Below are 11674 nucleotides of genomic sequence, written 5' to 3'. Positions count from 1 at the left end.
GGCTCCAAGGAAACGAATTTCAGGAGAGTGAAAGGTGGGCGGGGGAGGGGGCAGGGAGCGCGGGCAGCTCCGCCAACTTGTTGGATGCCTCTTTTCTCTTGGGCCAGCGACAGCTTAGAGGGTGTCGGAAATTCCAGGGGCCGCTGAACACAAAGTCACCTGCTCCAGTCCCATGGCTGGGAGTTGGGACAGGTGGAACTGACGGGGTCCAGACACTTGGGAGTGGGAACCGGCCCGGACTGGCGTGCAGGGGCCTCTGCGCTGCGGGCGGGGAGTGCGGTTAGCTGCCACTGGGCGTTTGCTCCATCAGGTTAAACACCCTTGAACTAGCAACTTGGCTCTTTTATTAACACACTCAGGGCGGCCATCAAATGATAAAGAAAAAAAAATGAGAGAGAGAGGAAAAAAAAAAAAAAAGAAAACCAGCTTTCAGGTTTGGAAAAAAAAAGTGATGCTATCGTCAATACCTTTATTAAAAACATTAACAATGTCTTGACTTTTCACAATGCCTTGGCCCGGGGGCACAAAAGAGTTTGTGTTTAATATTTCAGTTAGAAGAGGTTGGATTCGCTTTGCTGCTCTCCCCTTGGTACCGGTAAGAGCTGGGCTGCGATTAATCGTGTCCGGAAACTCTTGGAAAGACCGGGTGGGAAGACCCGTGCGCCGATGCTACGGCGACCCTAGGGACTTTACACTTGGAGGGAAGGGTGGTCCAGCCGCGCCTCACCACCTCCAAGCCTTCTAGAAAAGTTTAAACGACAGGGGCTTTTAAATTTGGGGGCTCGGAGACTGATTTGATTTTCTTCAGTCGTCCATCTCCCACCCGCTTCCCTTCACAGCCCCTAACCCGCCACGTGGTTGATAATTTCTCAGCAGAAACAACAATCCCAGCTTCTCATGTGGGTCTTGTATTTAATCTCGGGGTTTGGCTCCACGGTCCCTTCGTTTCCCAGAAGATTCCCAGGCACTCTTCTAAACCTTCCCTCGCCAAGGAAACGCGGATGTAGAAGCCCCCCCCCGGGGGGGGGATGAGATGAAAGAAATTCAGGAGAGATGCTGAGCAGAGTACCGCAATTACCACCCCCCACCCACACGCTTTTTTTTTTTTTTAAATTTCGGGGTCAGAAGGTGAAATGAAATGTCTCAGGTTGGGGTGCAGAGACTCGTCCTATCCAGGGCGCTCCGCGGGCCCTCCCAAAGGACTCTAGCTCTCCTCCTCAGGGGCTAAGGCTGTAATTTCTAGAAGCCCTCTCGGTTCCGACAGCTGGGAAGGGCCAGTCCCCAGGCGCTGCCTGCGGACCCTCTGGCCTAGGCGACCGTCCCCAGAGAACCCCTTACACTGTTCAGAAGTATCTCCTCCGAACTTCTTGCGGGGCAGCCTAGTGTGTTTCTCTCCCCGGAGATTTTGCCCCGTTTTGGAAGGCTATCAACCCCATTTCCCCTTTTCCTCTGAGGACATTTACTGGCCAAATGGAAGATACTCCTTCTTCCAACCTGAGCGGAGAGTCCACTTACATTTTTTGAGAATTTTTAGCGTCACAGACACATGGGGACCCACAGCTAGAATGTTGGAGTGACTGTGCTTTAGCATACACCGAATGTGTAAGCACACCCAGCTGGACGCACTTGGCAACAGGAATTGTAGAACTGGAAAACCCTACATGCCTGCAGAGTGGATGATGGAGTTCTCTCGCTTCCATTTGCATGGGCACCAGAACCTTCTCTTTGGGAAGTTATTTACCTCCTGCTGTGTAATTCCCCTTCCTGGCTACCCTTTCCCTTCCTTACATTTCAACATTGCAAGTCTGTCTCCCTTGGGACCTGTAGCTTGATGCTCCACGGACCTGTATCTTATAGCTAAATGAATCCGAAATCACGCAGCTCTAGAGAAAGACAAATGGTGGACATCCTTAACCAGACCAGCTATCCAGGCAAATCTTTTGAACATCAGTTTCCTCAAAAAGGATATTTGGCAGCCATTGATTCCCTTTGCGATTGAACCTTTCTACCTGCTTTCACACACCCCTAGACCTAGTTTGACAATAATTGCCAGCAGGTACAACTGGATATTGTCAATGATCCCACTTTCCTTCCCTTGACTTTGCCAAAACTCATGCCTAGGACCTGTTTTTCTTTTCCTTTTTTTGAACATCAAGGATGTATTGTTGCAGCACAGAGACTGAAAAGATTGTAATTTTCTTTTATGGTGTCTGGCAGGATTTGCAACAGATATTAATAGGGACATAAATAGCACATGGAAGGTATTGAACAACACTGTTTAATGCAAGGAGGTTGTACCAGGAAAAAATCTATACGTAGGTGGGATTGATTCATACCTTGAACACAGCTAGACCCTTTAGGAGTTGCCTATTTCTGCGTGCCCATCTCAACTGATAAATTCTATTTTAAAAAATCCTGTAATTAAAGCAACCTTCAACAATATTTTCTAAGGTTGGAGAAGGATTTTTTTTCCCCTCTTCTTCTTGTGACCCCTGAGGTTGTGGGTATAAGCGAGTTAGTGAAACAGGCAGGCAGGCTGAGCTGCAGCGGGAGGCGACGTGGTGGGGGGTGGGGGTGGGAAGCGGTGGGGAAGGCCGGAAGGTGACACGGGACCTCAGGGAATACATGAGGTCTTGGATGTCAAATACCCGAGTCTACTCAACCTGAGGAACAAGGGTGATCGCTACTACTTGGTGGGAACAGACCACTGAAATGTTCCAAGGATGACAGCAAGTACTGGTACTACACCTAAAATCGAGAAAGAAACATTTATTCTGCTCCAACTCTGAAAGCGGAAGCCGCAATAGCTTCAGTAGCAGCAGCAGATTTTCCGGAGTTCAGGATGATTCTTACTTTCTCCTGGGTCATTCGCCGAGGGTCCAGCCCTTTTGCTAGTTTTTCAGTATGGGAAAGATTTTAAAAGTTTTCCCCCTCCCCTCACTTCTTGCTTTCCCCCATGGATGATAATTTTCTGCAGTTTATGATGGGAAAAAACAATGGTAGCAATGACACAGGCTTATTGGTTATTCCAACACGGAATCCTCTCTCTACCAAAGCCTTTTCATTCTTTTTCTTTGGGGTGGGGGGGAAGAGATGTCTGTTCCTCTCCGACTCCCCCCGCTTGCTCCCCGCCCCCCGCCGCCCTCCCCGCGGCTCCCTTTCTCCGCCTCCTCGGCGATTGCCATCTGACAAGATCTCCAAATCAAAGTGATAAATCGCTCCAAACTTTTTTTGGCGGCGCTGAGATGTTGGAGGGGCGTCTAGCGCGCATGTGCGAAGGTGTCTAAACTGACAATGCTGGAAAGATAGCGAGCGTGGATTGAGAGAAAGGGAGAGAGGGAGGGAGAGAGAGTGAAAGAGGGAAAAACAGAGTGAGTGTGTGGAAGTGTGTGTGTGGGGGGGGGAGAGAAAGAGAGAGAGAGGAGAGAGGGAGAGAGAGAGAGGGAGAGGAAAAGAAGGAAAAGATCCAAGAAAAAAAAAACCCAACCACACACCAGCGGCTGCAGAACTGGGCACAGCATGAGATCCAAAGGCAGGGCAAGGAAACTGGCCACAAGTAGGTGCAATATCCCTTTTCTATTGGCTTTCCCCCCTCCTCTGCCATCTTGCATATCTGTCTCCTCCGCTCCGGGAGGGAGCGCGGGACTGCCTCTCGCCCCGGGGCCCAGGTGGAGGGCAGGCGCAGCGCAGCCCCAGCAACCTGCCGGTCCCAGCCTCCGCGCCCGGTCGCCCGCGCTTTCGCTCCTGGTTTGGGCGCCGGCGGAGCCGGGGCAGCCCTTAGCCGCGTGCAAGGACCAGCTTTCGCAGCCCCGGGGTGGGGGTGGGGGTGGGGGTGGGATAGGGGTAGCAAAGAAGCGGGTGGGAGGGAGGAGAGCGCGCGCGAGAGAGCGGGAAGGGGTGGGGGGAGAGTAGAACCTAGAGAGTCTCCCCCTCCCCTCCCCTTCCCTCCCAGGCGGGGGAGAGTCGCCTCTGGCCAACCAGCTAGTCCCGGGTGTGGGAGGAGGGGTGAGCGGGGGATGGGGGGGGCGGACAAGGGAAGGTAGCATTTTCGAGCCTCGGTTTGTTTCTGGGGTTTGGGGTGGTTGGCAGGCTCCGAGGGAGCCACAGTGGCGGCGGCGGCGGTGGCGGCGGCTGCGGCGGGCGGCCTTGGCGGAGTTGGGAAAAGTTGCGAGACGGCCGCTGGAAGTTGCGCGGGCGGGCGGGCTGCGCCGAGCGGCGGCTGCGGTAGTGGGCGCTGTGCGCTCGGCGGTGCTCTCCGGCGTGCAGCGCGGCGCGGCGGGAGGACCCTGGCGGGGTGGGGGGAGGCAAGGGAGGGAGCCGTAGTGGGGGTGGGGGTCACGGGCAGAGCAGAGCTACCGCTCTCCGAAGCCGCGGGCAGGTGGGGAGCGTGGAGGGCCTGCGAGAGCGTGGAGAGCGGGGAGTGGAGGGCGCGTAGCCAGCGGCGACAACCGCCGAGAAGGGAGCCGAGAGGGCGCGAGCCCTGGGTTGGCGGGACTCCGAGCTACCCCGCAGCGGGCGGGCTGCGGGAACGTTGGGCCCCACGGAGGGCGCAGCGGAGCCTCCAGCTCTCCCTCTGGCCGCTGCCCTGGACCCGGGTCCCTCACCCTCCCCGGCGCCCCCTGCCTGTCCGGAGCGGAGCGGCGCGGAGGAGCGCAAGGAGGCCTCGGTCGCGCGGGACGAGAGCGATTGGGTACTGGGCGGGGGCGGCGGGACCCCTATTACCATTCTTTCCGCAAAAGTGTTGGGGGAGTCGTCTGAGATTGGCCACCGAGCCGACACTGTCCGAGACGGCAGGAACTTCAGCTGGGACTGTAGGCGACGGGACTGGGTTTGTCTAAATGCTTCGACTAGTAGTGTAAGGAAACTTTCGGCGCCGAGACCCGGAGCTGCCCGGAGCGCCGTTCCGAGAGGTGCCAGCATGCGGAGCTGGAGCTACCCGGGGAGGGGACAGGCCGCTATTCGCTCTCCCACACTTGAACTCCCTGGAAACAAAGCTCTTTGTTTTGTTTGTGGACCAGAGAAAAGAGGGATGTGGGTGGGATGCTCTCCTCTGTGATATCCCCAGTTTCCTTCTCCCTTACACGTTGGAACTGAGTACAGTGCCCCCACGCCATCTACCCTCTGGCGTTCCCGCGCGGAAGGTAGCGGCGCCTCGGCGGGCTCGGTTTCGCTGGCGGTGGAAGTCTGCGCTCTAGCCTAGCGACACACTGTCATCGTAGGCGCCTTTCCAGTGCTGCGTCCAGTCCTCACCAAGCACTTCCTCACTCCACAATATGTTTCTTTCTCCAGGGTCTCAGGGATCAACCTAAATATAGGGCTCTCTGGGTTATCAGGCCATCTGTTTCTGTTCGTTATTGTTCATTTCACTTCTCTGTGACAATGTCAAATCGCGCCAGTGGAACTCTTGTTTTTCCTGTTTGCTTTTAAATGAGGTCGCTGTCTTTATTTTCATCTGAGAAAAATAATGTACACATGCTTGGAGGCCTGGGGGCTTCAGTTCTGACTAAAGGCTAGGGAGTGTGTGTGTGTGTGTGTGTGTGTGTGTGTGTGGTCGTGGGGCGGGATAAGGAGAGTCTGTTTCAACCCTGTTTAAATTGTGTGAAATGAAAGCCGAAGACTTCGCGCGCCTCTTTGCCAGGTATCCGCCGAAGTGAAAGCAGAACACCAACCCCTCCAAATTTTCTTGAGCAACGTTTTCAGCTGTTTTAATTCGCCAAGATGTATTAAATTTTCCCATATGTACAGCCCACTCAACATCCAGCTTAAATCAGTGTCTCTAGCATCCCTTCTGATCTGATGATACTTGTCATTGATCTGGTAGGAGTACCGCTGCCACTTTCTTGATAACTAGACCTAAACACTAAGAAACTTTTCTTACTTAGCTTCAGGTTCCCGCTCGCGCTGCGCCAGCTGTTGCCACCGCAGCTCAGCTGCCTTTCTCAGACAGAAGCGCTGCTTTATACAATTCTTCGGTTGCAATTTAGGTAATAAAGGAAATCATATTTAAACAAGAGAATTTTGTATTTTAAAGCTCTATTTCCTTTCCCCGAGTAGCGCGGGAGTTGCCTAACGCGTGGCAGAGATGGTCCGTGACCCCTGCGGTGCACTCGTCCAGCGAAAACTTCGTCGCTCTGTGCACACTGGTTTCTTTCTTTTGCTGGGTTGTGAAGAGGCAGTGTGATCAGCATCCTTTAAAAAACAAACCTTACCTTTTCCGTTGCAAGTGTAAACATTACAATGGAAACATATCACGTAGAAACAGTCTTCTCGATTGCCTGTTTTTCTTTTTTTGTCATTTGTAAATTCTTCGGTAGCCAGTAAGTACTGACTCGGGTCTTGCCTACAGTACTGGAGCCCATAGACTTAGACGAAGCACCACAGACCCTAAAAGTACCCATCGAAGTTACACCCAGAATGAATGCACAACCCAGTCTCCTACTTGTGGAGCTTGCTTTTTATACAGTAGTTGAAATTGATAAATTCGTTGCAAATCGTTTGGGAGGATTTTAAAACTTAATTAGAAAATAAAGAAGGGAAAAGCAAGAAGATTGACATCAGTACTGTCTAAAGCACTTGGATTTTGTTCTCATCTGTATGCAAAGAAAACTAAAAGACAAGCAGACTCTGGCAACGCTGGAGGCTTCCCAGCAGTTTTCCTGGGCGGCTAGGATAGCACCTGGGCCGCGCCAGAAATGCCAGTTGCAATTGTTATTCTCCTGATGGATGAGAAGGAAGCAAGGTTGGGTCTGCCCAGCATGTCTAGAGCCTCAAACGTCAAAGGAACCTCCTACCCCGCTTTCCCAAATGACACCCGGCAGGATTTCAATCACAGCAGTGAATGACTTGCACCGAGTAACCCCGTTAGCTACCGGTCCCCCAGAAGTCTCGTAAAGACCCAGAAGGCGATGCGATTAGCAAGACCGCGGCGAGGGGGGCACTTTGTTACTTCTACACTTGATCTCTGTTTAAAAACAGACTCCGAAGTAAGAAAGGTAGATGCCGACCCTCTCTCCTGTCCTTAAACTCCTCACCTTAGCAGCTCAAAGCCTAAGAAAATAAAGGGAACGCACGCCCAGGTTCCAGCATGCACTGCCTGTACGCCCACCTACTTGGGTGTTCCCTCGTCCTTACAAAAACCCAGATTGAAACACAACTTTGTTGCTGTTTTTTCTTTAATACGTTTGTTTGTTTATTTTAGACTGCTTTTGAGGGAGAAAAAAGGCTCGGCCAACGGAGGCTGAGGCCCCTTCTAGGAAGGTGGTTTATTTGCCATTACTTGACCATTACCCCTGCTTAGGACTTCGTTATTGCATTTGGCACTTGGAGCGCAGTCTTCCTGCAGCATTTCGAGGTGTCTGGCCAAAAAAAAAAAAAAAAAAAAACAAAAATCTGTGTTTAGGGGAAGGTTAATAACTTTTTATCCCCACCTCCCCCCAATCCTCAACACTGGGGAAGGGGACCCTTCATTAGCTGCAGAGGCAGAAAGGCTGGAAAGCAAGGCTTCTTTTTCAGGTTTTCATTTGTAGGGACCAAGAAGTCGCAGTTCTTGGCGACAGGGTGCGTGTGCGTGAGTGTGTAAGTGTGAGCAAATGTGTCCTTGGCCGGGTAGCCCCGCTCACGGGCCTTCTGAGCCGAGGCCTCTCCCTACGCCCCCGGGCCGGGCCTCCTCCGCAGACAGACATTCAACGTGTGAGACGCTTATCGAATAGAAATTAACACGTCATTCCACAAAATAGTTGGTTTCTTCTTCTTTTTTTTTAATTCGAGGGTAATAAATCTGTAAGCAGTTTCTCTTAAACATCGTGCCATTTGGGAGTTTATTATTATTTTTTTTGGAAGTTAGGGCCAGGTTATCCGAGGTCGCAGACATGGCCTGGGGCAGAAAGGCCACAGCTGGGGACGCTTGGCTCCGTCCTCCCTGGGCAAGAAGGCCAAAGCAGGGCCAGAGTGCTCCAACTTGTTGCCCCCGGCACGCCAGGCTCAGCCTCCTCTCTCCCCCCACCTCCCTCGACTCTGCCTCCGCAGGAAGCGGGGCGTGGGGTGGGGAAACTTAACTTGTCTTCTTCTGGCCCCGGCTCTTACCTTGTTCCTAAGGTACCCAGCGCCTGACAGAGCCCTATTCCCAAGAGCTGGGTGCACCTTCCTACCCCTCATCTCAAAACAGCCTAGTGCGAAGACAGTGGGCCCTGGTGTGGGAGGGGTTGGGGCTGGGGAGACCCCAGCGAGGAGGTGCGCACCCAAGGCCTTACTCCCCCTCTCCCCCCAGCTGCTCTGCTCGTGACTCCGAAGTTTTGGCCAGAACTCTTGTCTTTCCAAACTCAGCTGCTGTGTGCCCAGCGCACTGCTTCCTTCGGAGGCGGGTTTGCATTGCCCGTGCTCTCTCTCTCTCTCACACACACGCGCGCACACGTCCCGGGTCCGGGAACACTCATGTGCGGTTGGCAGGTACAGTTTCACTCGCGCACTCTCTCGGGCAGGCCAGGCCCCTTCCTGGCCTTGTACGACCGGGAGAAAGGGGCTGGGGGGAGATTGGGCTGGAGGAGACTGACACATTATAATGATGCCAGGAACATTTTTCTAGAGTGGTGAGTTAACCCTTCCTTGGCTGGAAGCCGAGGTTTTAGACACTTTCTAAAATGTCTGTAGGGTCTGCTTTTCTTTTCTACTGGTACGACCAGTATGAATCATTCGTGCCTTCCCTACTTCCCCATTCTAAATCTAAAATTAGATTTCCTCTTCCCACTCTTCTGGCCTTCCGAATTTACCAGGGAATTCTCAAGGAAATTGGCTTGTGTAGTGAGAACAAGTGTGAGGAAGAGGATATAAAGAGACAAATTGAGCAGAAAACAAGACAGGGAGAAAGGAAGAGAGAAGCCGTGTAGTTTGCACACAGATTGGTATTATTATTTCTTCCCCCCAGTAAATGAAAAAATGTAATCATTGTTAATTACCACTGCTTACATGCCATACAAGAAACTTTAGAGATGCTTCTGCATAGGGAAGAAACTGTTTACAGAAGTCTTTCAAAAGTGTGACATATTGCTCTAGTTCAGCACTGAAAAGCTAAACACACTTACCCTCCTTTGAAGTGCCCTGGCTGGGGCAGCTTATTTGAGTGCGGTTCACATATTGCTGTGGGTATAACTAACGGCTTCTACCTATTTAGCTCAAGTGGGAGGAGAAAAAGGCCCGAATTCCTTGTCCAATGGGTCCCTCTGGAGACTGGGGTCCTGGCTCACGGCCAGTTCTGTACAATGTCAACATTGAATATTTGAATTCCCAGACTCTATTTAACAAGTTTCTAAATAAATAAACTCATTGTGTGTCTGTGTTTAAAATTATTTCACCTCTTTCATAAAAGCTACAGCATCTTATTACATGGGCCTTGCAAGTTGACTTTTCAAAAAAAAAAAAAAAAGAAATCAAACAAACAGAGATTAAGGCACTTTAATAGCGAGACCTCCACAATATGTATATATGTATTGCAAAAGACATTGTCTCATGTGTGGCTGGGTAGGAGATATTTAGAGCAATCTTGGGTTGTTCTGTATGATGTGATAGTGAATTATAATAAAAAAACAGGCTAAATTCAGAAAGTCAGTGAAATATTAGTCATGTCTAAAGGGAGGCCTGACTGTCTAACTAGAGTGCTTTTAGGTATTTGATAATTTTGCCTACTGAGTCCTACAGGGGACAGAGAGCTTCACTGATGTATCCTAAATGACTATCTGTATACAGACCCATTTCTGTAGGTATTGGTAGGTATAGAACTCTGCCCAGACAGAGTTTTTTCCTGGGAATTTTTCCTGTATGTATGTCTGTCTTCATAGCCTGGAAGGGGTAGACACATAAATGTTATCCTCATACTTCAGTTTGGTGAAAAGGACCACAAGAATCCTACATTTTTACCAATTTCTCAGTACCTTGATGAACATCCTGCATTTTTATGCAGATAGGAGCATTCTTGCTCTCAGAAGTATACAATTAAAAAAATAAAAGGCATGTTCTAGCCCTCTTGAAAGTGTGGGCCCCCATCTGGAGTTTTTAGGAAAGTGGAACTTAAATTTATATGTATAAAATACAATGTTATTAAAAAGAATGGGATTCGAAAGGGCACATAGCAAAACCCATAATGTTTAGCTGGTAATGTGGAGAGCTCAAAGCCAAGGGGAAAAAAAAATGCCATCAACTCATGAAAACCCTAAAATAGATTACAATGACCTCAGCCATTTTGATTTTCAAAAATAATAGCCATGATTAAAATTGGGGGAGTGTTTTACTTGGAACCATACTCTTTTGCATTATTATAAAAGCTCTTCTGTGGTTAAAGAACTTTCATTATGGAGGAAAAAAAAGAAACAAGTGAATTTTTAATCAAATTCCTAACTCTTCAAAAGCTCCTTTTCTGGAATTACATCTTAGTTTGATTTTAGTTATTATTTTTATTCATTAGCAAACATGCTTTTGGTTTGTATATTCAGCCAAATCCTTGGCTACTAACTTTTATAATGATGCTAGAGGAGAAATTTTATTTGGAAAAGGGATTTTATTAATTCTCTTAGTAAGCACCAGGCTAGGTGTCACTAACTACATAACAGGAAGAACCAAAGCTTCCTTTTAACATTATTCAAGAACCTGCTAAAGGAATTAGTTTTGTATGTTTGTTGTTAGGTGCTGTTAGCTTGGCTCTGGCTCATAGTGACCCTATGTATAACAGAATGGAACACTGACTGGTCCTGTGCCATCCTCACAATCGTTGCTATGTTTGAGCCCATTGTTGCAGCTACTGTGTTAATCTTGTTGAGGGTCTTCTTCTTTTTCACTGATCCTCTACTTTACCTTCTTCAGGGACTGGTCCCTCCTGATAATATGTCCAAAGTATGTAAGACGAAGTCTCACCATCCTTGCTTCTAAGGAGCATTCTGGCTGTACTTTTTCCAAGACAGATTTGTTTGGTCTTCTGGCAGTCCATGGTATATTCAATATTCTTCGCCAACACCATAATTCAAAGGCATCAGTTCTTCTCTGGTATTCCTTATTCATTGTCCAGCTTTCTCACACATTATGAGGAGGTTGAAAACACCATGACTTAGGTCAGGCACACCTTAGTCCTTAAAGTGACATCTTTGCTTTTTAACACTTTAAAGAGCCTTTTGCAGCAGATTTGTCTAATGCAATATGTCATTTGATTCCTTTTTCTTTTTTTAAATTTTATTGTGTTTTAGGTGAAAGTTTACGGCAAAAATTAGTTTCTCATTCAAAAAATTTATACACAAATTATTTTATGACATTGGTTGCGATCCCCCCAATGTGTCAGCATTCTCCCCCTTTCCCTTTACACCACAGATTCCTTGTGTCCATTCGTCCAGACTTCCTGTCCCTTCCTGCCTTCTCATCTTTGCTTTTGGGCAGGTGTTGCCAATTTGGACTCATATACTTGATTGAACTAAGAAGCACATTCCTCACGTGTGTTATTGTTTGTCTTATAGGCCTGTCTAACCTTTGGCAGGAGCCCTGGTAGCACAGTGGTTAAGAGCTCTGCTGCTAACTAAAAGGTCGGCAGTTCGAATCCACTAGCCACTCCTTGGAGACCCTATGGGACAGTTCTACTCTGTCCTATAGGGTCACTATGAGTCGGAATTGACTCGATGGCAATGGGTTTGGTTTGGGTTTT

The 11674-nt window shown here is 49.3% G+C and overlaps 1 protein-coding gene across 1 annotated transcript in view; it reads left to right on the top strand.

Moving 5' to 3' along the window:
* The first annotated feature begins 3479 nt into the window (after positions 1 to 3479).
* Positions 3480 to 11674, top strand: part of MECOM (MDS1 and EVI1 complex locus) — a 617334-nt gene continuing 609139 nt past the window's right edge. The window contains exon 1 of the mRNA XM_012557583.1: positions 3480 to 3556. Within this exon, the coding sequence (XP_012413037.1) occupies positions 3520 to 3556 (37 nt within the window). The 5' untranslated portion in view covers positions 3480 to 3519. The remainder of the gene's footprint in view (positions 3557 to 11674) is intronic.

The sequence above is a fragment of the Trichechus manatus genome, unplaced genomic scaffold (genome assembly GCF_000243295.1).
Source record: "Trichechus manatus latirostris isolate Lorelei unplaced genomic scaffold, TriManLat1.0 scaffold00110, whole genome shotgun sequence".
NCBI classification, from domain to species: Eukaryota; Metazoa; Chordata; class Mammalia; order Sirenia; family Trichechidae; genus Trichechus; species Trichechus manatus.
The sequence above is the reverse complement of the archived record's forward strand: the minus strand, read 5'-3'. Positions and strand labels throughout refer to the sequence as shown.